Source organism: Salvelinus namaycush, chromosome 3, assembly GCF_016432855.1.
Source record: "Salvelinus namaycush isolate Seneca chromosome 3, SaNama_1.0, whole genome shotgun sequence".
NCBI lineage: Eukaryota > Metazoa > Chordata > Actinopteri > Salmoniformes > Salmonidae > Salvelinus > Salvelinus namaycush.
In genome coordinates this window covers 82274348-82302148 of record NC_052309.1, presented here as the reverse complement: position 1 = coordinate 82302148, position 27801 = coordinate 82274348, and the positions used below count along the sequence as shown (strand labels likewise).

Here is a 27801-nt window from a genome sequence, read left to right as displayed (position 1 = left end):
CACTCAGCCAACACGCACACCATTCAGACAAACACAATAGCACATACGCACACAGCAACGATACAAGGGGCTGCAACTCAGGCTTCAGCCAATCATATCCTTCCCATTACCGCCTCTCATCTCACCTCACAGCATTGCTGGCAGCCTCACACATCTGCAATATTCAATATTTAACCATCATGCATTTTAAATTAAATCACACATTACCAGTGTATGGTTTGCGTGAGTCAATACTAAAGTCAGTGAGGACCGAATCCAAGTGAACAATCACACCTTTCATTGTTACATTTCTCTCTCTGAGAGTCCTGATGAAATCACACAATGCTCTATTAGATGCAACTCTGTCAGCAGCATATGAGTTCATTGGCATTGGACATTTTAACTGTGTTCATCAGTAGGCATACTTGCCTGTTGTGTTGCTTTGTGTCATGTTTAATATCTAAGGCACTTTTGCATACACGTTTTATGTAGTTGCTTTTTTGTGTGTAAGTTGTCTGAAACGACTTAGCCAGAGCGTGAAACAAAAGTTCTCAAAATGTCCTTCCAGCACTAAAGAAAGAATGCATAGATGCATCGTTATAATATATATTAGTGGCCTGAGGGACGCAAAAAAAACAAACTTTTAATGTGTTGTGAAAAGTGTTATGAAATTTCATGTAATATTATTAAATGATTGTGAAGTAAATGAATGCCTGTTAGCACGGCCCAAGACAGTATGTACACCGAGACAATTCCTGGCTCCATTGTTGAATATGCTCTTTTTCTGATTTGGACCTCGAGCATCTAATGGAACGTTGGCACACAGGACATTTCCATTAGTGCAGATGTGGTGTTTGTTTTGGTGCGTGCGTGCGTGCTCGAGTATAGCGTTGCGTCGCGTGCGTGCTTGCTCGCGTGCGTGGACATAGAGCCAACAATACATCATATGTGGCTACTGCAATACCGTGTCTGTGAGTCAGTCCAGGGAGCCCTCGTGTCTTTCTCCTGCTTTGTCAAGACGTGATATTGCTTTACACTAATCTAGTGATAAACAGAGCTCAAATGATCGCCACACCTAGGAGAGCACCAATCGAGGTCGCAAACACAACAAAGATACAGGTGAGAGAGAGGCCGACCCAAGCAAGACATCACTATTGTAAATCGTGATAGATCTACGTTGTCACAGCTCTGATTATTAATAGTACAAGACGAGTCTGCTGCGATCTGTATATTGTGCTGAGCACTATATCACTACTGAAACTCTATCCTTCTTTTAGTCATCCTTCCGTCCTTCCCTTGCTCTGGCTTGCATTTTAGACTGTGTGCCATACCTTCTGAGAGACTCCTTTCTCTGGCTGCATTTTAGACTGTGTGTCAAATACCTTCTAGAGAATTCCTTTCTCTGGCTGCATTTAACTGTGTGTCATACCTTCTAGATAAAAGTCCTGTTCTCACCAGAGTATGGGCCCTTTTTTACCACACGTGTATCATATCTCCTGATGGATATGTGGGCTATGACTCATTACCTATGACTCACACTAAAGCACATATTTAAGCTGGTGGAGTCCTCTGTTTGTAAGGTATACTGGCCACTACTTACCAAGTAGTTGTGTCATGACTTTAATATGTCGCTTTTAGTCATGAAGTAGTTGGTCGATGACAGTTTAATATCTGTTATAGTCATGGTAGTTTGTGTCATGCAGTTTAATCCTTTATAGTCAAGGAGTAGTTTGGTTCCATGACAGTTTTAAATATCCGTTACTAAGTCATGAGTAGTTTGTGTCATGACAGTTAATATCCGTTATAGTCATGGTAGTTTGTTCATGACAGTTTATATCGCGTTATAGTCATGGTAGTTTGTGTCATAACATTTTAATATCCTTATATTCATGAGTAGTTTTGTGTCATGACATTTTCATATCCGTTAATAGTCATGAGTTCTGTTTGTGTCATGACAGAGTTTAATATCCGTTATAGTCATGAGTAGTTTTTGTCAGGATGACGTTTTTAATATCTTATAGTCTGGGTAGTTTTTGTGTCGTGACAGTTTAATATCGTTATAGTCCCTGGTAGTTTGTGTCATGACAGTTTATATCCGTTATAGCATGAGTAGTTTGATTGGGAAAGGATGGACTGTAACTTACCCGGTGATGCCTTGGAGGCGAGGCCGCAGTTCCCTTTGCTGTCGTCATTGGTGTGTGCGTCTGACTGCGTCGGGGAACTGTAGGTCGGGAGCGTGGCTTCGGACCGTCCTGGTGGGGCGAGGGAGGGAGCCGAGTGGAAGGAGGATAGAGGGGTGAAAGGGGGTGGAGGTTGGACCTCGTGAGAGGGGTGCTAGGGGTGTGGGGGTGTGAGGCGGAGAGGGGTCTGACTCCCCCTGAGACTGGGGGGCTTGTGTGGCTGTGGGGGGCGGGTGGCTGGGGCGTGATGTGGGTTTCCTTTACAAAGTGGCGTCCGTGGGGCGATGAGGGGGTATGGGTTTAGACGCGGGACCGTGGCCAGTGGGTGGCACATTAGCTACAAAGGGTTGCCTGTTGGTGGGGCAGGCTTCTCTTCTTAGTACCTGGGGAAGACACAATAAAACATGTATTTAAACTTATGAAATCACTGATCAAAGCCTGATAAGTCGGAGTTCAAAAGGTCTGAGCTTTCTGTCTGATTTGATTGATGCTATTGTTGTCCTCTGTAGCTCAGTTGGTAGAAATAGTGCTTGCAACGCCAGATAGTTGGTATCGATTCCCGGCACCACCATTATGTATGCAGGACTGTAAGTCCTTTGTGGATGAAATAGTGTCCTGCTAACTGGGATACTATTTTGACATACGTTGTGTCAGTCTCTTAAGTGGCCACTACCAAGGTGTTGGGTGGGTCAGAGTTGTTCTATCACCTCTGCGTCCAATGTGGGGGCTGGGACCCATGCATCCTGCCTGGAGTTGGAGTCCCACGTGATCTGGAGCCCCCTTTGTCATTAGGCCCTTCGCGGAACGACGCGAGATCCTCTCTCATCCTTCTCCACCCTCGGCCCGCGAGCCTTCACTTGTCGCTGATGCCGATCACCTAATTACTCTACCTTCCTTTCTAAACCCTCTCCTCTTGCTTACTCCTTCCGCACCCTCTTCTCTTCATCTACTCCCCTCATCTCTCCTCTCCTGCTCCACCTCTCCTTCTCTATCCTTTCTCCTCTCCCCTCTCACTCCTTTCTCTCCTTCTCACCCTCTCCTCTCTCCTCTTCTCACCCTCTCCTCTCTCTCCTTCTCTACCTCTCCTTCTCACCCTCTCCTCTTCTCCTTCTCTTCCTCTCCTTCTCACCCTCGCCTCTTCTACTCTCCTTCTCTTCCTCTTCTATCTCTCCTTCTCTTCCTCTTCTATCTCTCCTTCTCACCCTCTCCTCTTCTATCTCTCCTTCTCTACCTCTTCTTCTCACCCTCTCCTCTTCTATCGCTCCTTCTCTTCCTCTCCTTCTCACCCTCGCCTCTTCTATCTCTCCTTCTCTACCTCTTCTTCTCACCCTCTCCTCTTCTACTCCCCTTCTCTTCCTCTCCTTCTCACCCTCTCCTCTTCTACCTCTCTTTCTCACCCTCTCCTTTTCTATCGCTCCTTCTCTACCTCTCCTTCTCACCCTCTCCTCTTCTATCTCTCCTTCTCACCCTCTCCTCTCTCTCCTTCTCACCCTCTCCTCTCTCTCCTTCTCTACCTCTCCTTCTCACCCTCTCCTTCTCTTCCTCTCCTTCTCACCCTCTCCTCTTCTATCTCTCCTTCTCTACCTCTCCTTCTCACCCTCTCCTTCTCTTCCTCTCCTTCCCCCTCTCCTCTCTCTCCTTCTCACCCTCTCCTCTCTCTCCTTCTCACCCTCTCCTCTCTCTCCTTCTCTACCTCTCCTTCTCACCCACTCCTCTTCTATCACCCCTTCTCTCCCTCTCTCTATCTCTCCTTCTCACCCTCTCCTTCTCACCCTCTCCTCTTCTATCTCTCCTTCTCTACCTCTCCTTCTCACCCTCTCCTCTTCTATCTCTCCTTCTCTTCCTCTTCTATCTCTCCTTCTCTTCCTCTCCTTCTCACCCTCTCCCCTTCTATCTCTCCTTCTCACCCTCTCCTCTTCTATATCTCCTTCTTTACCTATCCTCTTTTATCTCTCTTCACAGGGAGATGTGTTGTGAACAGCCTTACCTCTAATCAGACATCCACATTAACCTTATACTAATGTCAATTAAAGATGTGCAATTACTGTCATTTATGAGTTATTCATGGTGGGTTTGAGCGCTAGTAGAAAGGAACCCGAGACTGAGACAAGTTAGCCATCATCTCAACGTTCTCTCTCCTCTGCAATCACTACACAGCATCTCTCAGTAAATAGAGGATAGACTCAGTGGACAGACATGTGGAGTAGGCCTCTCCAAACCCTCCACTATCTTTCCACATCTACTGTAAGCCAGACCCGCCCAGTGATGCAGCATTACTGATATGACTGGCATTACTGTCATTACTTTCACTCCAGAATTGTCTGCTTATCTCGTGTTTGATACATTACCTTTATAATTCCGAATAGACTTGCCCAGAACTGGCTGAGAGTTTGGTTTCGAGGGGTGGACACTTCGCTAGTCTCTAGTCACTTCGCTAGTCTCTAGTCACTTCGCTAGTCTATATATTCTAACACGTCTCCCCCAGAACTCAATCGAGCATCTGGCGCATAATACACATTTTAGTTCTGGGTGTCCGAGATGAAAGATGATACAGTAACATGTCTTGTGTTGAGCAATTTAACTACAAACCCCACGATGCCTTGTATTTCCGCCAACAGAAAAAGCTCCCTCTGACAGCTCTGTCCCAGCCATGCAGGATGGAGGAAGCCAGCTGGGGAGGAGTCACTGATTGGGTGAGTGTGGAAAATGACAGCAGACATATACTATATGGATCCGGTTTCCCAGGTACAATGGAGATTCTCCATGCTTCTTAGTCCAAGACCAGGCTACATCTGGGTTTGGGAACCAGACAATGATATCTGTGGTTTGAACATGGTTTCTACATGTTAACATGCGGATTCAGAAAGATTCAGTTGAGAAAGTTAGTCCATAAGCACAGAACATGATCAGATCCAGGACTAAACTAGTGAGAGTTATACAGGGAAGGATGGATGGTTGTTTAAAAGTCCCCAAATATGTTAGTGGTATTCCTACATTACCTATTACTCTCAGCTTTAGGATTGATAATGCAGTGATAATGGTGTGTCTCTCCTCTCCTCTCCTCTTTCTCTCTGTTTATCTGTGTATATGTGTCTTTACGCGTGCGTGTCTTTACGCGTGTGTGTGTGTGTGTGTGGCAGTAAGATGATGGATGTGTGTGGAGGCAGAGAGCAGACTAGCGCTGAGCTGATGCAACACGAGGTCCACTAGAGAGAGACATCCTCGAACCTCTCAACCAGCTAGCAGGGTGACACACACCTCTCGATATCTTACCCTGGCTTGATAACACTACATGCCAAGGTCATACAATGATAATGACACCTTTAGATCACTCCTATACCTACCCAGGTGGACATTCCCAACATCCGAGACAGAGGAACAGCTGCTAAGCTAGTGCTAGACTATGATCACCGGCCAGTAGACTACAGGATAACTGTACTAAACCCCAGCAGTCACTTGTAACTAGGACCCCAGAGCACAGGTACTGACAGACCCTCTAGACAGTGTAGACTAGACCCCAGAGCCAGGTACTGACTAGAACCCCAGAGCCAGGTACTGGACTAGAACCCCAGAGCCGGTCTGGACTAGAACCCCAGAGCCGTACTGGACTAGAACCCAGAGCCAGGTACTGGACTAGAACCCCAAGCTATGCTAACCAGACCAGGTACTGGACTAGAACCCCAGAGCCAGGTACTGACTAGAACCCAAGGCCAGGTACTGACTAGAACCCCAGAGCCAGGTACTGGACTAGAACCCCAGAGCCAGGTACTGCACTAGAACCCAGAGCCAGGTACTGGACTAGAACCCCAGAGCCAGGTACTGGAGCTCAGAACCCAGAGCCAGTACTGGACTAGAACCCCAGAGCCAGGTACTGGACTAAACCCACAACCGAGTACTGACTAGAACCCCAAAAATAAAGCTTGCCAAATACATTTTCTTATTTTGCAAAAGTTGTATGTGCATTTCTCAAGTAAAGATCTATGTTCACACATAGATGAGACAAAGTTCCACATCTCCATTATATTTTATTTTTGTTCCAGGTGGTTGCAGGCAAGCAAGTCTATTCACTTTTCCACAAACTACCAGGCCACTGTCGCCAAGGTTGAGACTCTCAAAGACGAGATGGACGAGGCCCTGAACAAAGTGGAGATGTGTAAGGTACTGTATGTTTATTCATTCAAGTCTAGTTAGAATTTTTCAATGAAAAGGAACTGGTCACTCGCTAGCAAAATACATACTGTAGTAACAAGACTGGAGAAAAGCTGTTTGTTTATAGATTGATTTGGGATAAAAAACAGAACAGCTCTTTTTACAGATTGATTCGCCATATCAAGTGTCTCCACTGAAATCATGTCAACGTGTATATCTTTCATAGTGTATTACTGATATCATTTATAATATGTAATGTATTGTATAACCAAATGTGCACATACAGCAGAGGATGTAATGGTGGGCAAAGTGGGAGAATTAGGTTTCCAGGGAATTCTGCAGGTTTCCAGCACTATGAAAAACTCTGAGTATAAAGGAAAGTCTAGGGACAGTACAGGGCAGCATGAGAGCACACACTCCTGGTATTCCTAGATGACCTTGAGAAATTGGGAATACCTTCCTGCTCTAATGACTGGAGGTAAAGTTGAAAAGATGGCGTCATATTCCAGCTAAGGCTTCTTAATCATGACAGGATCATATCTGATGACCTGGCTGAACAGAGCTGAACAGAGGGTTATTGTGACAGGGGTATGAACAGAGGGTTATTGTGACAGGGGTATGAACAGAGGGTCATTGTGACAGGGGTATGAACAGAGGGTTATTGTGACAGGGGTATGAACAGAGGGTCATTGTGACAGGGGTATGAACAGAGGGTTATTGTGACGGGTATGAACAGAGGGTTATTGTGACAGGGGTATGAACAGAGGGTTATTGTGACAGGGGTATGAACAGGAGGTTATTGTGACAGGGGTATGAACAGAGGGTCATTGTGACAGGGGTATGAACAGAGGGTTATTGTGACAGGGTATGAACAGAGGGTTATTGTGACGGGTATGAACAGAGGGTATTGTGACGGGTATGAACAGAGGGTTATTGTGACGGGTATGAACAGAGGGTTATTGTGACAGGGGTATGAACAGCGGGTTATTGTGACAGGGGTATGAACAGAGGGTTATTGTGACAGAGGTATGAACAGGAGGTTATTGTGACAGGGGTATGAACAGAGGGTTATTGTGACAGGGGTATGAACAGAGGGTTATTGTGACAGGGGTATGAACAGAGGGTTATTGTGACAGGGGTATGAACAGAGGGTTATTGTGACAGGGGCATGAACAGAGGGTTATTGTGACAGGGGTATGAACAGAGGGTTATTGTGACAGGTATGAACAGAGGGTTATTGTGACAGGGGTATGAACAGAGGGTTATTGTGACAGAGGTATGAACAGAGGGTTATTGTGACAGGGGTATGAACAGAGGGTTATTGTGCCAGGGGTATGAACAGAGGGTTATTGTGACAGGGGTATGAACAGAGGGTTATTGTGACAGGGGTATGAACAGAGGGTTATTGTGACAGGGGTATGAACAGAGGGTTATTGTGACAGGTATGAACAGAGGGTTATTGTGACAGGGGTATGAACAGAGGGTTATTGTGACAGGGGTATGAACAGAGGGTTATTGTGACGGGTATGAACAGAGGGTTATTGTGACAGGGGTATGAACAGAGGGTTATTGTGACAGGGGTATGAACAGAGGGTTATTGTGCCATGGGTATGAACAGAGGGTTATTGTGACAGGGGTATGAACAGAAGGTTATTGTGACAGGGGTATGAACAGAGGGTTATTGTGACAGGGGTATGAACAGAGGGTTATTGTGACAGGGGTATGAACAGAGGGTTATTGTGACAGGGGTATGAACAGAGGGTTATTGTGACAGAGGTATGAACAGAGGGTTATTGTGACAGGGGTATGAACAGAGGGTTATTGTGACACGGGTATGAACAGAGGGTTATTGTGACACGGGTATGAACAGAGGGTTATTGTGACGGGTATGAACAGAGGGTTATTGTGACAGGGGTATGAACAGAGGGTTATTGTGACAGGGGTATGAACAGAGGGTTATTGTGACAGGGGTATGAACAGAGGGTTATTGTGACAGGGGTATGAACAGAGGGTTATTGTGACAGGGGTATGAACAGAGGGTTATTGTGACAGGGGTATGAACAGAGGGTTATTGTGACAGGGGTATGAACAGAGGGTTATTGTGACAGGGGCATGAACAGAGGGTTATTGTGACAGGGGTATGAACAGAGGGTTATTGTGACAGGGTATGAACAGAGGGTTATTGTGACAGGGGCATGAACAGAGGGTTATTGTGACAGGGGCATGAACAGAGGGTTATTGTGACAGGGGTATGAACAGAGGGTTATTGTGACAGGGGTATGAACAGAGGGTTATTGTGACAGGGGTATGAACAGCGGGTTATTGTGACAGGGGTATGAACAGAGGGTTATTGTGACAGGGTATGAACAGAGGGTTATTGTGACAGGGGTATGAACAGAGGGTTATTGTGACAGGGGTATGAACAGAGGGTTATTGTGACAGGGGTATGAACAGAGGGTTATTGTGCCAGGGGTATGAACAGAGGGTTATTGTGCCAGGGGTATGAACAGAAGGTTATTGTGACAGGGGTATGAACAGAGGGTTATTGTGACAGGGGTATGAACAGAGGGTTATTGTGACAGGGGTATGAACAGAGGGTTATTGTGCCAGGGGTATGAACAGAGGGTTATTGTGACAGGGGTATGAACAGAAGGTTATTGTGACAGGGGTATGAACAGAGGGTTATTGTGACAGGGGTATGAACAGAGGGTTATTGTGACAGGGGTATGAACAGAGGGTTATTGTGACAGGGGTATGAACAGAGGGTTATTGTGACAGAGGTATGAACAGAGGGTTATTGTGACAGGGGTATGAACAGAGGGTTATTGTGACACGGGTATGAACAGAGGGTTATTGTGACAGGGGTATGAACAGAGGGTTATTGTGACAGGGGTATGAACAGAGGGTTATTGTGACAGGGGTATGAACAGAGGGTTATTGTGACAGGGGTATGAACAGAGGGTTATTGTGACAGGGGTATGAACAGAGGGTTATTGTGACAGGGGTATGAACAGAGGGTTATTGTGACAGGGGTATGAACAGAGGGTTATTGTGACAGGGGTATGAACAGAGGGTTATTGTGACAGGGGCATGAACAGAGGGTTATTGTGACAGGGGTATGAACAGAGGGTTATTGTGACAGGGGTATGAACAGAGGGTTATTGTGACAGGGGCATGAACAGAGGGTTATTGTGACAGGGGTATGAACAGAGGGTTATTGTGACAGGGGTATGAACAGAGGGTTATTGTGACAGGGGTATGAACAGCGGGTTATTGTGACAGGGGTATGAACAGAGGGTTATTGTGACAGGGGTATGAACAGAGGGTTATTGTGACAGGGGTATGAACAGAGGGTTATTGTGACAGGGGTATGAACAGAGGGTTATTGTGACAGGGGTATGAACAGAGGGTTATTGTGACAGGGGTATGAACAGAGGGTTATTGTGACAGGGGTATGAACAGAAGGTTATTGTGACAGGGGTATGAACAGAGGGTTATTGTGACAGGGGTATGAACAGAGGGTTATTGTGACAGGGGTATGAACAGAGGGTTATTGTGACAGGGGTATGAACAGAGGGTTATTGTGACAGAGGTATGAACAGAGGGTTATTGTGACAGGGGTATGAACAGAGGGTTATTGTGACGGGTATGAACAGAGGGTTATTGTGACGGGTATGAACAGAGGGTTATTGTGACAGAGGTATGAACAGAGGGTTATTGTGACAGGGGTATGAACAGAGGGTTATTGTGACAGGGGTATGAACAGAGGGTTATTGTGACAGGGGTATGAACAGAGGGTTATTGTGACAGGGGTATGAACAGAGGGTTATTGTGACAGGGGCATGAACAGAGGGTTATTGTGACAGGGGTATGAACAGAGGGTTATTGTGACAGGGGTATGAACAGAGGGTTATTGTGACAGGGGCATGAACAGAGGGTTATTGTGACAGGGGTATGAACAGAGGGTTATTGTGACAGGGGTATGAACAGAGGGTTATTGTGACAGGGGTATGAACAGAGGGTTATTGTGACAGGGGTATGAACAGAGGGTTATTGTGACAGGGTATGAACAGAGGGTTATTGTGACAGGGGTATGAACAGAGGGTTATTGTGACAGGGGTATGAACAGAGGGTTATTGTGACAGGGGTATGAACAGAGGGTTATTGTGACAGGGGTATGAACAGAGGGTTATTGTGACAGGGGTATGAACAGAGGGTTATTGTGACAGGGGTATGAACAGAGGGTTATTGTGACAGGGGTATGAACAGAGGGTTATTGTGACAGGGGTATGAACAGAGGGTTATTGTGACAGGGGTATGAACAGAGGGTTATTGTGACAGGGGTATGAACAGAGGGTTATTGTGACAGGGGTATGAACAGAGGGTTATTGTGACAGGGGTATGAACAGAGGGTTATTGTGACAGGGGTATGAACAGAGGGTTATTGTGACAGGGGTATGAACAGAGGGTTATTGTGACAGGTATGAACAGAGGGTTATTGTGACAGGGGTATGAACAGAGGGTTATTGTGACAGGGGTATGAACAGAGGGTTATTGTGACAGGGGTATGAACAGAGGGTTATTGTGACAGGGGTATGAACAGAGGGTCATTGTGACGGGTATGAACAGAGGGTTATTGTGACGGGTATGAACAGAGGGTTATTGTGACAGGGGTATGAACAGAGGGTTATTGTGACAGGGGTATGAACAGGAGGTTATTGTGACAGGGGTATGAACAGAGGGTCATTGTGACAGGGGTATGAACAGAGGGTTATTGTGACAGGGGTATGAACAGAGGGTTATTGTGACAGGGGTATGAACAGAGGGTTATTGTGACAGGGGTATGAACAGAGGGTTATTGTGACAGGGGTATGAACAGAGGGTTATTGTGACAGGGGTATGAACAGAGGGTTATTGTGACAGGGGTATGAACAGAGGGTTATTGTGACAGGGGTATGAACAGAGGGTTATTGTGACAGGGGTATGAACAGAGGGTTATTGTGACAGGGGTATGAACAGAGGGTTATTGTGACAGGGGTATGAACAGAGGGTTATTGTGACAGGTATGAACAGAGGGTTATTGTGACAGGGGTATGAACAGAGGGTTATTGTGACAGGGGTATGAACAGAGGGTTATTGTGACAGGGGTATGAACAGAGGGTTATTGTGACAGGGGTATGAACAGAGGGTTATTGTGACAGGGGTATGAACAGAGGGTTATTGTGACAGGGGTATGAACAGAAGGTTATTGTGACAGGGGTATGAACAGAGGGTTATTGTGACAGGGGTATGAACAGAGGGTTATTGTGACAGGGGTATGAACAGAGGGTAATTGTGACAGGGGCATGAACAGAGGGTTATTGTGACAGGGGTATGAACAGAGGGTTATTGTGACAGGGGCATGAACAGAGGGTTATTGTGACAGGGGTATGAACAGAGGGTTATTGTGACAGGGGTATGAACAGAGGGTTATTGTGACAGGGGTATGAACAGAGGGTTATTGTGACAGGGGTATGAACAGAGGGTTATTGTGACGGGTATGAACAGAGGGTTATTGTGACGGGTATGAACAGAGGGTTATTGTGACGGGTATGAACAGAGGGTTATTGTGACAGGGGTATGAACAGAGGGTTATTGTGACGGGTATGAACAGAAGGTTATTGTGACAGGGGTATGAACAGAGGGTTATTGTGACAGGGGTATGAACAGAGGGTTATTGTGACAGGGGTATGAACAGAGGGTTATTGTGACAGGGGTATGAACAGAGGGTTATTGTGACAGAGGTATGAACAGAGGGTTATTGTGACAGGGGTATGAACAGAGGGTTATTGTGACACGGGTATGAACAGAGGGTTATTGTGACGGGTATGAACAGAGGGTTATTGTGACAGGGGTATGAACAGAGCCTGACATACATGTTATTAGGGCTATGTTATTAAAGGGTCATGACTGTGCTGTCAGTTACCTTTACATGCTATTCACATTGTCAGGTTCAATGTTCTGGTTCAATGATCCAGAGGGATACTAAAGAAAGCAGGCTAGATGTATTAATCACAATGGGTGTTGCAGCTTCAAGACAAGATACAACGTCACAAGCACATTTATCTATAACCTCCAACTAGGCCCCCTTTCCCAAACAGACCCCCCCCTTCTGTGTCTAGGATGAACAATCAATCTCTGTGGTGTAGACCCAATCAAAAGTGGGTCCACACCACATTTGGAGGGGCAAAATGCTGATGTTCATGGTCCTTCCTCAGGACCAGCTGTCTGCTGACATGTATAACTTCTCCTCCAAGGAGGGAGACTACGCCCGCTACTATGTTATTGTGAGTATTCTTCACCTGACTACATCATAACATCAGCATTTCCTTCAGATCACATTTGACCCACATTAGCTCATCATTTGAAATGTTACATTAACAGTAGGGTAGTATTGGATTGAATAACTTTCTTTCCCCCCATGGAATTTAAGGTGCGGCATTTGGAATAAATTGAATGTGATACAATATAAATGTGTGTGATGTCATGTGAATGTGTGTGATGTCATGTGAATGTGTGTGATGCCATGTGAATGTGTGTGATGCCATGTGAACGTGTGTGATGCCATGTGAATGTGTGTGATGCCATGTGAATGTGTGTGATGCCATGTGAATGTGTGTGATGCCATGTGAATGTGTGTGATGCCATGTGAATGTGTGTGATGCCATGTGAATGTGTGTGATGCCATGTGAATGTGTGTGATGCCATGTGAATGTGTGTGATGCCATGTGAATGTGTGTGATGCCATGTGAATGTGTGTGATGCCATGTGAATGTGTGTGATGCCATGTGAATGTGTGTGATGCCATGTGAATGTGTGTGATGCCATGTGAATGTGTGTGATGCCATGTGAATGTGTGTGATGCCATGTGAATGTGTGTGATGCCATGTGAATGTGTGTGATGCCATGTGAATGTGTGTGATGCCATGTGAACGTGTGTGATGCCATGTGAACGTGTGTGATGCCATGTGAACGTGTGTGATGCCATGTGAACGTGTGTGATGCCATGTGAATGTGTGTGATGCCATGTGAATGTGTGTGATGCCATGTGAATGTGTGTGATGTCATGTGAATGTGTGTGATGTCATGTGAATGTGTGTGATGCCATGTGAATGTGTGTGATGCCATGTGAATGTGTATCAGTTGGTAGAGGCCCAGGCTGACTACCACAGGAGGTCTCTGGCTGCTCTGGAAGGAGTCCTGCCGACCATACAGGCACAGAACGGTAAAGGAAACCTTAGTGAATCAAAACCTGTTAACAATTATCTTGATAAAATAGAAAACATTAATGTTCTTCCCCTGCAAGAATAAATTCAGCTGAATGTTGATTCAAAATGCTTTCTCACTTCATGCAATGAATGTTCTGACTGCATCACCTTGGTCAGATATGTTTGACCTCTAACCAGTAGTCTCTTTCATTTCAAAGCCAGTATTCACAAAGCACAGACAACTTTTCATGTCATGTTAAGTAGGATACCAAGTCTGATAAAGGTTTGTTATAAAAAGAGAAAATCTCAAGTAACTTACCTGTGTGGGTTTGTTATGTCTTGGCTCTTCATGGCCTTAGCAGTAAAACAAAGAGGTGCTAATGAGCAGTTCTCTCTGACTTAATGAAATAGGAATTAGATTGAATCAGGTTAAATTAGATTTGAGTGAAAATGGCTCTATTGTCTTAACATCTACAGTCACATCTGGGCCCATATCCCCCTGTCCCCGTGTCCCCGTGTCCCCGTGTCCCCGTGTCCCCGTATCCCCCTGTCTGTATAAAGCTGATTCATTATGAACTGAAAGGCTAAACTGATCCTAGATCAGCAGTCCTACTCTGAGTGCTTTTTGAATAGAGGCCCTGGTCTCACTCTGGAACAGATCAAGTAATGACATGTGCTAAGATGCAGTTGGTTATTAGTGAGCAATCGGTTAATCTGTTAGTCGTGCTCTGAAATGACAGAAATAACCTAGCAGTGAGAACAGAATCTTTGTTTCCACACATACTGTTCATGATAATGAAACTGACCTACGCTGGCGGCCATGTTGTGCCCTGTGTACAGACTCATGGATGGAGAAGCCTGCGTACGGCACGGCTCTGGAAGAGCACCTGAAGAGGAGTAACCGTGAGATCGCCCTGCCCTTAGAGGCCTGTATCATGATGCTCCTGGAGACTGGCATGAAGGAGGAGGTAACCATGACGATGATGAGGAAAAGAATGGACTAGCGCAGGGTTCATCAACTAGATCTTTTCTTGAGTGGATGGTCAGGGGGACAGAATATAATTACAAATCATTTGTAGATGGCAAATTGACCGCAAGAAGCCCATACAGATATAATATTGGACTAAAACATAAGAATTTCAAACCTTGCTTACATTTGTATAGGATCAATTGCAGTATATCTCTCCATTATGTGTGGGAATAGTTTGGAACAGATTTCCAAAATGAAAAGCACTTGGAGCTGATTTGCTGGTGTTTTTACAGTCTTTCAGGTCCAACAAAAAACTTGGGGGGACAATTCAAATAATTGGACCGCGGGCCGCCAGTTGGGTAACCCTGGGCTACCGTTTTTATAGTGCTTCTCACTAGGTCTCAATGCACTGCTAGTTATTGAGGGTAAGTCACCCTATCCATTTCTAATGTGTAGCAAACTACCCACTCCTTTTTGATCAAAACCAACATGTTACAGACAGAAGACTAGGCAATTGCCATTTCACACACATGCTGAGTAAGAGCCTACGGTCTGGTACTGATGACATCTGTGGTCTGGTTCTTTGTTTGGTTAACCAGCCTCGTGCCTTGGAGGGAAGTTTTCAACTGTAACGCTTTAGTTTCTTTTCTTTTTATACAGACAGAACTGTTGTTGCAAATATCTTTCGCTCAACCTCAAACACTCGTATCTCTAGATGTGAAATGATGGTATCTATTTTCTCTCTCCTTCCTTGTCTCAGTCATACCCAAACCAGACGGCCTTCTCTAATATTAGAACAGAAAGTAGACATCCATTTCCCCCTCAAAGAGCTTCTCAATTCAATGCAAATTGGCATTTTTCCTCATGTATATTTGTATCTGACCGTGGTTAGTTTGTTGAACCAGTTCTAATTTGCTATGAAGAAAAAAACATTTGTAAACTTTAAGACTTTAAAACTGTATTTCTCTCTTCTCAGGGTTTGTTCCGAATCGCTGCTGGGGCCTCCAAACTAAAGAAGCTGAAGGCAGCCCTGGACTGTTCCACCTCCCAGTTAGAGGAGTTTTACTCCGACCCCCATGCTGTAGCTGGTATGACCCATTTCCCTTTTATAACTCATTAAAGTTGTTTTCGTTCCCCTTTACTCTCAATAGTCTATGCAGGGGTTGAATTTGGGGGTGCAGAGTAGAAGACAATACAATCTGCAATCTTTGGATTTGAGACCGTATTCAGTCCAGTGGGAATGGTGTATATTTGAGTTGAAAATGATCATGTATCCTGCCATGCCCTCCAACGAACCATCAAACAGGCAAAGCGCCAACACAGGGCTAAGATTGAATCCAGGCTCCGACACTCGTCTTATGTGGCAGGGCTTGCAAACTATTACAGACTACAAAGGGAAGCACAGCCGCTAGCTGCCCAGTGACACAAGCCATCCAGACGAGCGAAATCACTTCTATGCTCACTTTGAGGCAAGCAATACTGAGGCATGCATGAGAGCATCAGCTGTTCCGGACGACTGTGTGATCACGCTCTCCGTAGTCGATGTGAGTAAGACCTTTAAACAGGTCAACATTCACAAGGCTGCAGGGACAGACGGATTACCAGGACGTGTGCTCCGGGCATGTGCTGACCAACTGGCAGGTGTCTTCACTGACATTTTCAACATGTCCCTAATTGAGTCTGTAATACCAACATGTTTCAAGCAGACCACCATAGTTCCTGTGCCCAAGAACACTAAGGCAACCTGCCTAAATGACTACAGAACTGTAGCACTCACGTCCGTAGCCATGAAGTGCTTTGAAAGGCTGGTAATGGCTCACATCAACACCATTATCCTAGAAACCCTAGACCCACTCCAATTTGCATACCGCCCAAACAGATCCACAGATGATGCAGTCTCTATTGCACTCCACACTGCCCTTTCCCACCTGGACAAAAGAAACGCATACGTGAGAATGCTATTCATTGACTACAGCTCAGGATTCAACACCATAGTACCCTCAAAGCTCATCGCTAAGGTAAGGACCCTGGGACTAAACACCTCCCTCTGCAACTGGATCCTGGACTTCCTGACGGGCCGCCCCCAAGTGGTGAGGGTACGTATCAACACATCTGCCATGCTGATCCTCAACACTGGAGTCCCTCAGGGGTGCGTGCTCAGTCCCCTCCTGTACTCCCTGTTCACCCACGACTGTGTGGCCCGGTACGACTCCAACACCATCATTAAGTTTGCAGACAACACAACAGTGGTAGGCCTGAACACCGACAACGACGAGACAGCCTATGGGAGGAGGTTAGAGACCTGGCTGGGTGGTGCCAGAATAACAGCCTATCCCTTAACGTAACCAAGACTAAGGAGATGATTGTGGACTACAGGAAAAGGAGGGCCGAGCACGCCCCCATTCTAATCGACGGGGCTGTAGTGGAGCAGGTTGAGAGCTTCAAGTTCCTTGGTGTCCACATCACCAACAAACTAGAGTGGTCCAAGCACACCAAGACAGTTTGTAAAGAGGGCACGACAAAGCCTATTCCCCCTCAGGAAACTAAAAAGATTTGGCATGGGTCCTGAGATCCTCAAAAGGTTCTACAGCTGCAACATCGAGAGCATCCTGACTGGTTGCCTCACTGCCAGGTATGGCAACTGCTCGGCCTCCGACTGCAAGGCACTACAGAGGGTAGTGCGTACGGCCCAGTACATCACTGGGGCCAAGCTTCCTGCCATCCAGGACCTCTATACCAGGCGGTGTCAGAGCAAGGCCCTAAAAATTGTCAAAGACCCCACTCTCCCCAGCCATAGACTGTTCTCTCTACTACAGCATGGCAAGCGGTACCGGAGTGCCAAGTCTAGGACCAAAAGACTTCTCAACAGCTTTTACCCCCAAGCCATAAGACTCGTGAACAGGTAATCAAATGGCTACCCGGACTATTTGCATTGTGTGTGGTGTGTGTGTGTATGAGAAACAGAGTAGCAGCAGTGTAAAGAGGGGTTGGGACACACATACCTACATGTACATACTACCTCAATTAGCCCGACAAACCAGTGCCTGTATATAGCCTCGTTGCTGTTATTATTCACTGTCTTTTTTACTGTTGTTTTTTTATATTTTTTATATTGTTCACCTAATACCTATTTTTTTACTTAAAAATTGCACTTTTGGTTAGGGCCTGTAAGTAAGCAAATACCTGTTGTATTTGGCACACGTGACAAATAAACTTTGATTTGATTTTAGGGGGACAGTCCCACTACTTCCAAAAGCACAATTGAACCCCATTCAGTTCATGTACTATAATGCACCATATTTGTGGTTGTGTTGTCCGTGTCTCTGTCCAGGAGCTCTGAAGTCCTACCTCAGAGAGCTGCCTGAACCTGTATTTGTGGTTGTGTTGTCCGTGTCTCTGTCCAGGAGCTCTGAAGTCCTACCTCAGAGAGCTGCCTGAACCCCTTATGACCTTCGCACTGTATGATGAGTGGACACAAGCCTCCAAGTAAGAATACTACGATTCACTGTCCACAAATACACTGGAGAATATACTCATCACACTCTGCAGTGAAACACTTTTCAAGACCATGCTCGTATTCACTAGGCACAAAACAGAAGAAAACGGACCAAAACGTGGATTTGGCAAATAAGAAATCATTTTTTGCGTTTTCCGTTGCAAAGCGTTTTGCTATGGTGTGCCCTAATGAATACAACCCAAACCCAACAAGTGTTTATTATATTGAAACATTGTACCATCTTATTTGGGTATGTAATGTTGTGTTGTACAGTGTGTCTGACCCAGACAGGAGACTTCAGGCTTTGTGGGTGGCATGTGACGGTTTGCCAAAGAACCACAAGGCCAACTTTAGGTGAGTGTCAATGTTGGAAACATATAATCGTCCACCATTCGAATTATATGCTCCCAAAAGTGATTTATTTATGAGATGCACACAAGGTCTATGGTTCAATCCCCCATTGGGATTTTGTTTGCAGGTATCTGGTAAAGTTCCTAGCCAAGCTGGCCCAGGACAGTGAGGTGAATAAGATGACTCCCAGTAACATCGCCATAGTGCTGGGACCCAACCTGCTCTGGTCCAAGACTGAGGGGTGAGCAATACACATCCATCCCATGCATCAAAAAGAAAGGACCAAGGCACTCTTCATATAATTCATAACAATTCCTTTATTTGTATGGCATGTTCAATGGAAACAAAGATAACACATTTAAAATCTTTGTTTCCAAGTGCCTTGGTCCTCCTTTCCTTTTGATGACCCATTTACCCCTTTTACCAAAGAGCACCTTCTGTCTACAAAACACGACCGTTGTGTACCTTAGCAGTGCTTCCCTGTCTTCTTATTTCTACAAATCCATCCCCTGCATTTGAGTTAAACAATTAGCATTGGTAGTGTTGTACAGTACATATACAGTAGTTAATTTAGCTTGATGTTTCATTGATCTTGATGTCTGTCTCTCCCCCTCTGTCCTCAGGACTCTGGCAGAGATGGCTGCTGCTACCTCGGTCCATGTGGTGGCCATCATAGAACCCATCATCCAGCACGCTGACTGGTTCTTCCCAGATGGTAAGAGACCTCTACTTGAACCTGGGAGGGATTGTGTTACAGAAAGTCTTTATCTAAGTGACTATGTTACTCCTAAGTTACTCCTCACGCGACATAGAACAGGAAATGCCTGTTGTCTTTTTTGCTGACCTCTGTGTTTCACTTCTCACCAGACGTGGACTTTAACGTGTCGGGCATGTTCGTGGCCATGACCCCTGAACCTGACCCAGGCCCTTTCGAGAGGCGACGCCCCGGAAGCCTGGTGGACGGGGACACTCCCCGCAAAGACAGGTACCTGTCCTACCCCCGTAGCAGCCCCCGTAGCAGCCCAGGTCTCAGCACCCATCCCCGGACACTGACCAGGCAGGAGTCCAAGGGGGCCGTCTCAGCCCTCTATGTAGTGGCTGACGAGTCCATCACAGTCAGAGAAACGCCCGCTGGGGAGCAGGAACAGCCAATCCACTGCCTTCTTAATAAAGTCCAAGCTATACCCTAGGAGACAGTTTGTGAATCCATAATCCCACTTTGTGAAAGTCCATTCCAATTCCAATGTGTTTGTGTGTGTTTTAACACTACAGTATTACCGATATGTAAGATGATTGTAGAAACAAACCAATAAAATGTGTGTTTAAACCGAGGCCAGCGGTGAACGTGATGAATAAGCACACTTTCTCACTGAGAATTGTTCTTAAATGTAACACATTGTTTCAGGAGATATAAGGATTAACCCTCACTTGTCTTGAATTGAATCACACTTTTATCAAGCTGTGTCACCATTTTGAAATGCGAAACAATGTTTAACACTTTGAACCTCTTATATGCCACCTCTATTAAAGCCTAGGTTTTAGGTTACTGGTTGTGTGTTTTGTCACTCTATTCTGTTGTCAAGCTGTAAGAAATGGCAGGAGCTCAAAGTTCACTAGTTCAAAGGTCACTTGAACTAGAATCATGTGATCTCTGCTTCAGCAATGGCCTTTGGTTAATACCTCATTCTTCTCTCTCTCTCTCTCTCTCTGGAGCGGTCTCTCTTTTAACTGTCTTTCTGTATCAGTCCCTGTCTCTGTCTCTTTGTCTCTGTCTCTGTCTTTCTGTCTCTCTCCTCTCTGTCTCTCTGTGTCTGTCTCTCTCCTCTCTGTCTCTCTCTGTCTCTCTCCTCTCTGATGTTGTCATCGGTGTGTCTTCACCCCTCACTCTCTCCCCTCTCCCCCTTGTATAGCCCCGCTCCTAACAAACTGGGTGACCCCACCCCCACCCCACGTAGAGCTGCCACTCTAAATAGAAAACAGCACCATCATGCCTCTTCGCCCGCCTTCCAGCCCCCTCTACCACCGCCAGAGGCTGGAGGCGTCCCCCAGACCCAGCCTGTGGCTGAGCCCCAGACCCAGGAGCAAACTCTGTGTGGGAGTACGGAGGCTGGCCAGCCTGGCCTGGCTGGGGGTGGTGGTGGTGGTGGTAGTGGGGGTCAAGGTCAGGGTGGGGCACCAGAGGTCCAGGTGGCCACAGGGCAGCAGCCTCTGCCTCTTACCCAGCACAGCGCTGAGGAGAGCAGGTAAGGAGGAAGCAGAAACTGAGTCCCTCCCCTCCCGTCACCAATCAGCCAAACAGAAACCAGAAGGTTGTGCGCCGCCCTGCTGTCGATCCTGATTGATCAACCTACAGCTACTCACTCTGTCATTGACCGTTATGTGTTTGGTTGTCCCATATTGTTCCCTTTATGTTCTATGCAAGCTGATACTGTGTGTTGTAATCACACCCAATGAAATCAAGTACGCTGTAAATCAAACCGATGTCCCAAAACCAATGATTTAGCTGTTTATTGAAAGGCCTCTCCTAGTGATCCAGGAAGCAGCTTTGTGATTGGAGCTTGTCTATTGTCCTATCCCTTCCCAGACAGGGTGCTTGTCCTGCCTTCCTAAATATTTGTCTGTCCGGACCGTTCATGTGGCTGTCTGTTGGTCAGCCCTCCCCAAGCATGCATACCTGTCTGCTTTGGCGTTTCATGTAGTTGTCTAATGTTTGCCCCAAACTCTTGACTCACAGCTCTATGGTTTACCATGCTGGTATCATCCCAAGCAGGCTTGGTACTCCTGCTCTGGTTATCCTCAATGCATGTGCAACTGTAATTAGTTTCCTTGAATGAACTTCCCGTGTTTCCTGTAGTGTTTTTGCATCTGTTTTGTGTCAGTTGGAAACACACTGTGATTTGAGAGACATAATTGTCTTTAATCTTTCCATGTTATGATTTGACTCATGTAACTGTCACTGTAATTGTTCTTATACATGATTGCCAAGGAAGTGACTAACTTGACCTGTGATGCAGTTTTTGCATGTCATCACTTTGATTGAGACCTGGCTTGTAGACTGACAGGTGACAGTGGGTTTGTCCTGTATCTCCACAGCCCTGGCCATGACCCCACCTCCACCCCCCCTCCCCTGAGGAACGGGGGCTCCCAGCTCACCGTGGGGACGCCCCACTCCCAGGCAGGATGCAGGGGTCCCAGCCCCCACATTGGACGCAGAGGTGAGAGAACACACTCTGACCACCCAACACCCTCTGGTAGTTTCCACTTAAGAGACTGACACAACGTATTTCAAATAGTATATCCCATTTAGCAGACACTTTCATCCACAACGACTTACAGTCCTGCATACATACATGGGTGGTGCCGGGAATCGAACCAACTATCCTGGCGTTGCAAGCACCATTTTCTACCAACTGAGCTACAGAGGACCACAATAGCATCAATCAAATCAGACAGAAAGCTCAGACCTTTTTAACTCACGTACTTATCAGTGCTTTGATCAGTGTGATTTCATAGTTTAAATACATGGTTTTATTGTGTCTTCCCCAGGTACTAAGAAGCAAGCCCCTGCCCCACCCAAACAGGCCAACCCCTTTGTAGCTAATGTCTCCACCCTTGGCCACAGTCCCGCGTCTAACAACCCCTACCCCCTCATCGCTCCACGACGCCACTCTGGTAAAGAAACCCCCATCCACGCCCCCAGCCACCCGCCCCCACAGCCCCCACAAGCCCCCCAGTCTCAGGGGGAGTCAGACCCCTCTCCGCCTCACACCCCCACACCCCCTAGCACCCCTCCTCACGATGGTCCAACCTCCACCCCCTTCACCCCTCTATCCTCCTTCCACTCTGGCTCCCTCCCTCGCCCCACCAGGCCGGCTCCGAAGCCACGCTCCCGACCTACAGTTCCCCCGCCCCGTCAGCCGCCCACCAATGACGACAGCAACGGGACCTGCGGCTCCGCCTCCAAGGTCATCACCGGTAAAGTTACAGTCCATTCTTTCCCAATCCAAACTACTCATGACTATAATGGATATTAAACTGTCATGACACAAACTACTCATGACTATAACGGATATTAAACTGTCATGACACAAACTACCCATGACTATAACGGATATTAAACTGTCATGACACAAACTACTCATGACTATAACGGATATTAAACTGTCATGACACAAACTACTCATGACTATAACGGATATTAAACTGTCATGACACAAACTACTCATGACTATAACGGATATTAAACTGTCATGACACAAACTACCCATGACTATAACGGATATTAAACTGTCATGACACAAACTACCCATGACTATAACGGATATTAAACTGTCATGACACAAACTACTCATGACTATAACGGATATTAAACTGTCATGACACAAACTACTCATGACTATAACGGATATTAAACTGTCATGACACAAACTACCCATGACTATAACAGATATTAAACTGTCATGACAAACTACTCATGACTATAACGGATATTAAACTGTCATGACACAAACTTACTTGGGTAAGCTAGTTGGCCAGTATACCTTACAACAGAGGACTCCATCCAGCTCTCAATATGTGCTGTGTGAGTCATAGGTAATAGAGTCATAGCCCATATCCTATCAGAGATATGATACAAAGTGTGGTAAAAAGGGAACATACTCTGGTGAGAAAGGACGTCTCTAGAAGGTATGACACACAGTCTAAAATGCAGCCAGAGAAAGGAAGTCTCTAGAAGGTATGACACACAGTCTAAAATGCAGCCAGAGAAAGGAAGTCTCTAGAAGGTATGACACACAGTCTAAAATGCAGCCAGAGAAAGGAAGGACGGAGGGATGACTAAAAGAAGGATAGAGTTTCAGTGTATTATTCACCAATCGGCTCCTATTAGCTTCACATAATAATCAGAGCTGGAAACGAATCTCAACAGAGGAGTTTGTGGGTGTGTGTGGGGGTGGCAGTTTTCCTGGTAGGAACTCTCAAGGTTTCAAGCAGAGCAGGAGGCTCCCTGGCTGACTCAGACACGGTATTGCAGTAGCACATACTGATGTATTGTTGGCTCTATTTCCACACACGCACGCACGCACGCACGCACGCACACACACACACACACATCCTGCACTAATGGAAATGTCCTTGTTTGCCAAACGTTCCATTATATGCTCAGAGTCCAAATCAGAAAAAAAAGTCCTATTCAACAATGTAGCCAGGAATTTGTCTCGGTGTACGATACTGTCTCTGGGCCTGTGCTAACAGCATTCATTTACTTTCAAATCATTTAAAATATTACATGACATTTCATAACACTTTTCACAACACATTAAGTGTGTGCCCTCAGGCCACTAATATTATATTATACTGCATGTTATCTATGCATTCTTTCTTTAGTCTGGAAGGACATTTTGAGAATCTTTTGTTTCAAGCTCTGGCTAAGTCTGTTTCAGACATAGTTACACAAAAAGCACTACATAAAAAGTGTATGCACAAATGTATTAGATATTAAACAGTGACACAAAGCAAACACAACAGGAAGTCTTCCTACTGTATTAACACAGTTAACTGTCCAACTGCCAATGAAATCATATGCTGCTGACAATGCTAGCTAATCGAGCATTGTGTGATTTCATCAGGACTCTCAGAGAGAGAAATGTAACAATGAAAGGTGTTTGTTCACTTGGATTCTGGTCTCACTGCCTTTAGTATTGCCTCACGCACACCATACACTGTAATTGTGGTGATTTAATTTAAAATGCATGATGGGTAAATATTGGAATATTGCAGATGTGTGAGCTGCCGCCCTGCCTGTGAGCTGAGATTGAGAGGCAGGTAATGGTAAGGATATGATTGGCTGACGCTCTGAGTTGCAGCCCCTTGCTCTCCGTGTGTGTGCGTATGTGCTCTTGTGTTTGTCTGCATGTGTGTGCGTGTCTGCCTGCGTGTGTGCGTGTGTGTGGTTGAGCCCAATGCATTAACCCTGCCTGCCAATAGTAAATAACATACATGTGATTCCCACCCTGTTGTGCCATGGCTGTGGTTGAAGGCTACTTACACCTACCCTTGTTAACTAACCACTCTTAACACCCCTGGGATAGTCCAAGAGATGGTCCAGTCTGATACTGATGGTCCAGTCTGATACTGATGGTCCAGTCTGATACTGATGGTCCAGTCTGATACTGATGGTCCAGTCTGATACTGATGGTCCAGTCGGTACTCTACTTCCTATTTCTTATCTAAGTCAAATAATAGAAGGCCTGGACATTAGAATGAATCTGCATAAAAGCAAAGAGTTGTGGGATATTTGAACATTCATGTCCAGACCATCTAAATGACTGGATTTAGCTTCATTTCTTTGAAGACCTCTAGAACCCAGGTGATGCACTTCTAGCATTTCAGAGTAACACACCAACAATACTCTCCAAGCCACTCTGTTATTGAAATCACATTTCCCACATCGGAAAATGTACGAACTGTGACTAGAACGTGGCATTCAACTTCCCTGTCATAGTCAAATGTATTTCCTTTTTTATTATATATATAAAAAATTACAATATGACAAATCCTTGGTGTCTTTTCTCCAGTATGCAAAAGTGGCATTCAACTTCCCTGTCATAGTCAAATGTATTTCCTTTTATTTTTTATTATTATATATATATATATATATATATATATATATATATATATATATATATATATATATATATTTTACAATATGATAAATCCTTGGTGTCTTTTCTCCAGTATGCAGAGTTTGTGTGCTTTCCTTAGGTTTGAGGTGTCTGATGTGGATATGGTCTGTTCGGTGACTGATGTGTGTGCCTCTGTCTGTTCTGTAGAGCTTCTTGCTGCAGACTGATAGTGGTGTACTACAGGGTTAAGGTCAATTGCATCATTTCAGGAAGTGAACTGAAACCGAAAAATCCTAATTGAAAACGATAATTAGCACTTCTCAATTCTTGAACTGGAATTTTAATTTATCTCCTGAATTGGCTAATAAATACCACTTCTCAATTCTTAAACTGAAATGTTCATTTATCCCCTGAATTTGTTAATAAATAGCACTTCTCAATTCTTGAACTGGAATTTAAATTTATCCCCTGAATTGACTGAATTAAAATGGAATTAATCCTAACCCTAGTAGGCTGTGTTTTGCCTGATTGATCACTTACCTGTCAATCTAAATGTCTTCTGTAGATGCCAGCCTGAACTTGAAGGGGATTGGCCGAGCCCTTATCCCTGAAATTACGGTGGGCATACAAGGGGAGAGCTCTGCTGGTCATGAGCCCGCCCCCTCTCCAACCCCACCCTCGGACCCTGAGATCCAATCAGAGAGCACCAGTCTGTGAAAGCGGGAGGGATCACTCCAACTGACATCACCAAAAAAACATTCTGCCTCTGCCCAATTGGTCAATATGCTAGCCATTCGTCCAATCGCCGTAGTCAGAGTCAGCTCTGAGCCTCTACAGACTGGACCATACAAACTCCCTGTGCTCCATCAATCCAGTGAGCAATAATGTCTGCAACAAACAATCCCTAGCCAACATTACTCTCTACAACAATACAGGGACTAGACAACCTTCTCTAGCTCCAAAATCCAAACTCAACACTGTTGGCACCCACCCAACACCAACACCCTTCCATAAACCATCAACCCTGAACAGTATTGGAACTGGACCACAGGATCACCCCATGTTCATTGAACCTTCAACCTGCTAAACATGATATATATATATATAACCACTGAACTCCAATGCTGGCGAAGCTGTAATGTTATGACCCAGTACCTGGAAGCATCTGATGCAAATCTGAATATACTGTTTCATCGTTGATCTTTGGATCCATTGTAGAATGCTGACATTGAATTGGGGCTGGGTGGGAGGCTAAGCTTGTAAACCTATAAGCTCAGAACTAGTATGTTTGTATTATGCAGCTTTCCTCCCTGTGGTACATTGTATGGTGGTTGTAGGAATGTTTTTTTGAATGGAAATTGCTCATTTGTATACATGTCCTCAATGCATTACCTAAGATTGTCTACAAAACTGCAATTTTGCCCCATTTGAGAACTTTCTTTAATGGTTTTTAATGGGCCAAATAATACAAATGTAATGCAGAAAGTGCTATTGATGAGCAAATATACATGGTGAGCCCAAAGAATCCTATAAAGTGCCCTACTTGATTTGATGAGAGCTCAAGGACCAAAGATGCCAGTTGATTAATAACTACATTTGGTGAGTGTGCTGCTTTGTGTTTCTAATATAAATGTTTTAATAAATAGTTGCCAAGGACCAAATAAGTATCAGTGAGGAGTGCAATTGAAGTAACTGGATTTGTTTCATAGTGTGCCTTCTCCACTCCCAATATTCACCCTGTTTCATTCGTTTCATAGTGTGCCTTCTCCACTCCCAATATTCACCCTGTTTCATTTGTTTCATAGTGTGCCTTCTCCACTCCCAATATTCACCCTGTTTCATTCGTTTCATAGTGTGCCTTCTCCACTCCCAATATTCACCCTGTTTCATTCGTTTCATAGTGTGCCTTCTCCACTCCCAATATTCACCCTGTTTCATTCGTTGTTTTTAACCTGTCTTACCTCAATATACTATAGGACCGAGTTTTATTCAACCCCAATCAAACCATGTGATACATTGTTATTGACAGAGCTGAATTCAAACAAAATAGTCACCCCTGCCAAAAAGGTGTATACCAGTCACAGATTTCCCCTTTAAAAAAAAAGTGATGGATTGGACATTTCCTGCCACAGATTTTTTATTTGAGAAGTTATTTGTTTTGATATCCATTTTGATTTAATTTAGCTCAGGAAATGGACAAGCAACAACCCAACAGAACAATATCCCAGGTTTTATTTTATGATTACTATTCAAATTAAGGATATTATGTTGACAATCTTTAGTGGGTAACTTGGCTTGTCACTATGCTTTCGATTATTGCCTTTTGTTTCACTACATTGCACGTTTTGAATGTGATTTGCGTAGCTTTTTTTCTGCCCGTGTCTTTTCAACCTGAACAAAGATTTTCGATAATGAGTGAATGGAACCTCCACTGTTTGTTCATATTAAAGGAAAATAGTTTTGGGTATTATTACTCCAAATAAAGAAAACAAAACATGACTTAAAACAGTAATAATCCGTGTTTATTCATGTCAGCTGAATACTGAATTTATACTGTATATTCTAATCTAATGGAATGTATACTATTAGTAAGAACTATAATAAATGTAGCATATTAAGAGGCATCATGCCCATTTAAACACTGCCATATAGTAAAGATACAAATTGTCTGAAAGGAACTGGCATAAATAGAATAATATACCAGTTTCATCTGAGGACAAATGTTGACAGCTGCGCCATACAGGGTGCAACATAAATAGGAGGAACTTTTGTACCAATTCCATGGCATAGGGATTATGAACTGGTA

The 27801-nt window shown here is 44.9% G+C and overlaps 1 protein-coding gene across 3 annotated transcripts; it reads left to right on the top strand.

The window, feature by feature from the left end:
* The first annotated feature begins 6175 nt into the window (after positions 1-6175).
* Positions 6176-27501, top strand: LOC120041011 (rho GTPase-activating protein 17-like). Of its 3 annotated transcripts, none has more exons than XM_038985989.1 (15): positions 6176-6317; positions 12566-12634; positions 13491-13572; positions 14396-14523; positions 15502-15613; positions 17930-18011; positions 18295-18375; positions 18500-18613; positions 18996-19087; positions 19240-19357; positions 20283-20615; positions 21466-21587; positions 21919-22347; positions 24151-24201; positions 25561-25670. In XM_038985989.1, the coding sequence occupies exons 1-14, from the start codon at positions 6282-6284 to the stop codon at positions 24156-24158; spliced, it is 1806 nt and encodes a 601-aa protein (XP_038841917.1). In that variant the 5' UTR covers positions 6176-6281; the 3' UTR covers positions 24159-24201; positions 25561-25670. The 3 variants fall into 3 exon arrangements, with proteins under 3 accessions (XP_038841917.1, XP_038841924.1, XP_038841910.1); XM_038985996.1 differs by having other exon boundaries at positions 24151-24195; positions 25561-25597; XM_038985982.1 differs by lacking the exon at positions 24151-24201 and having other exon boundaries at positions 25561-27501.
* Positions 27502-27801: the final 300 nt, after the last annotated feature.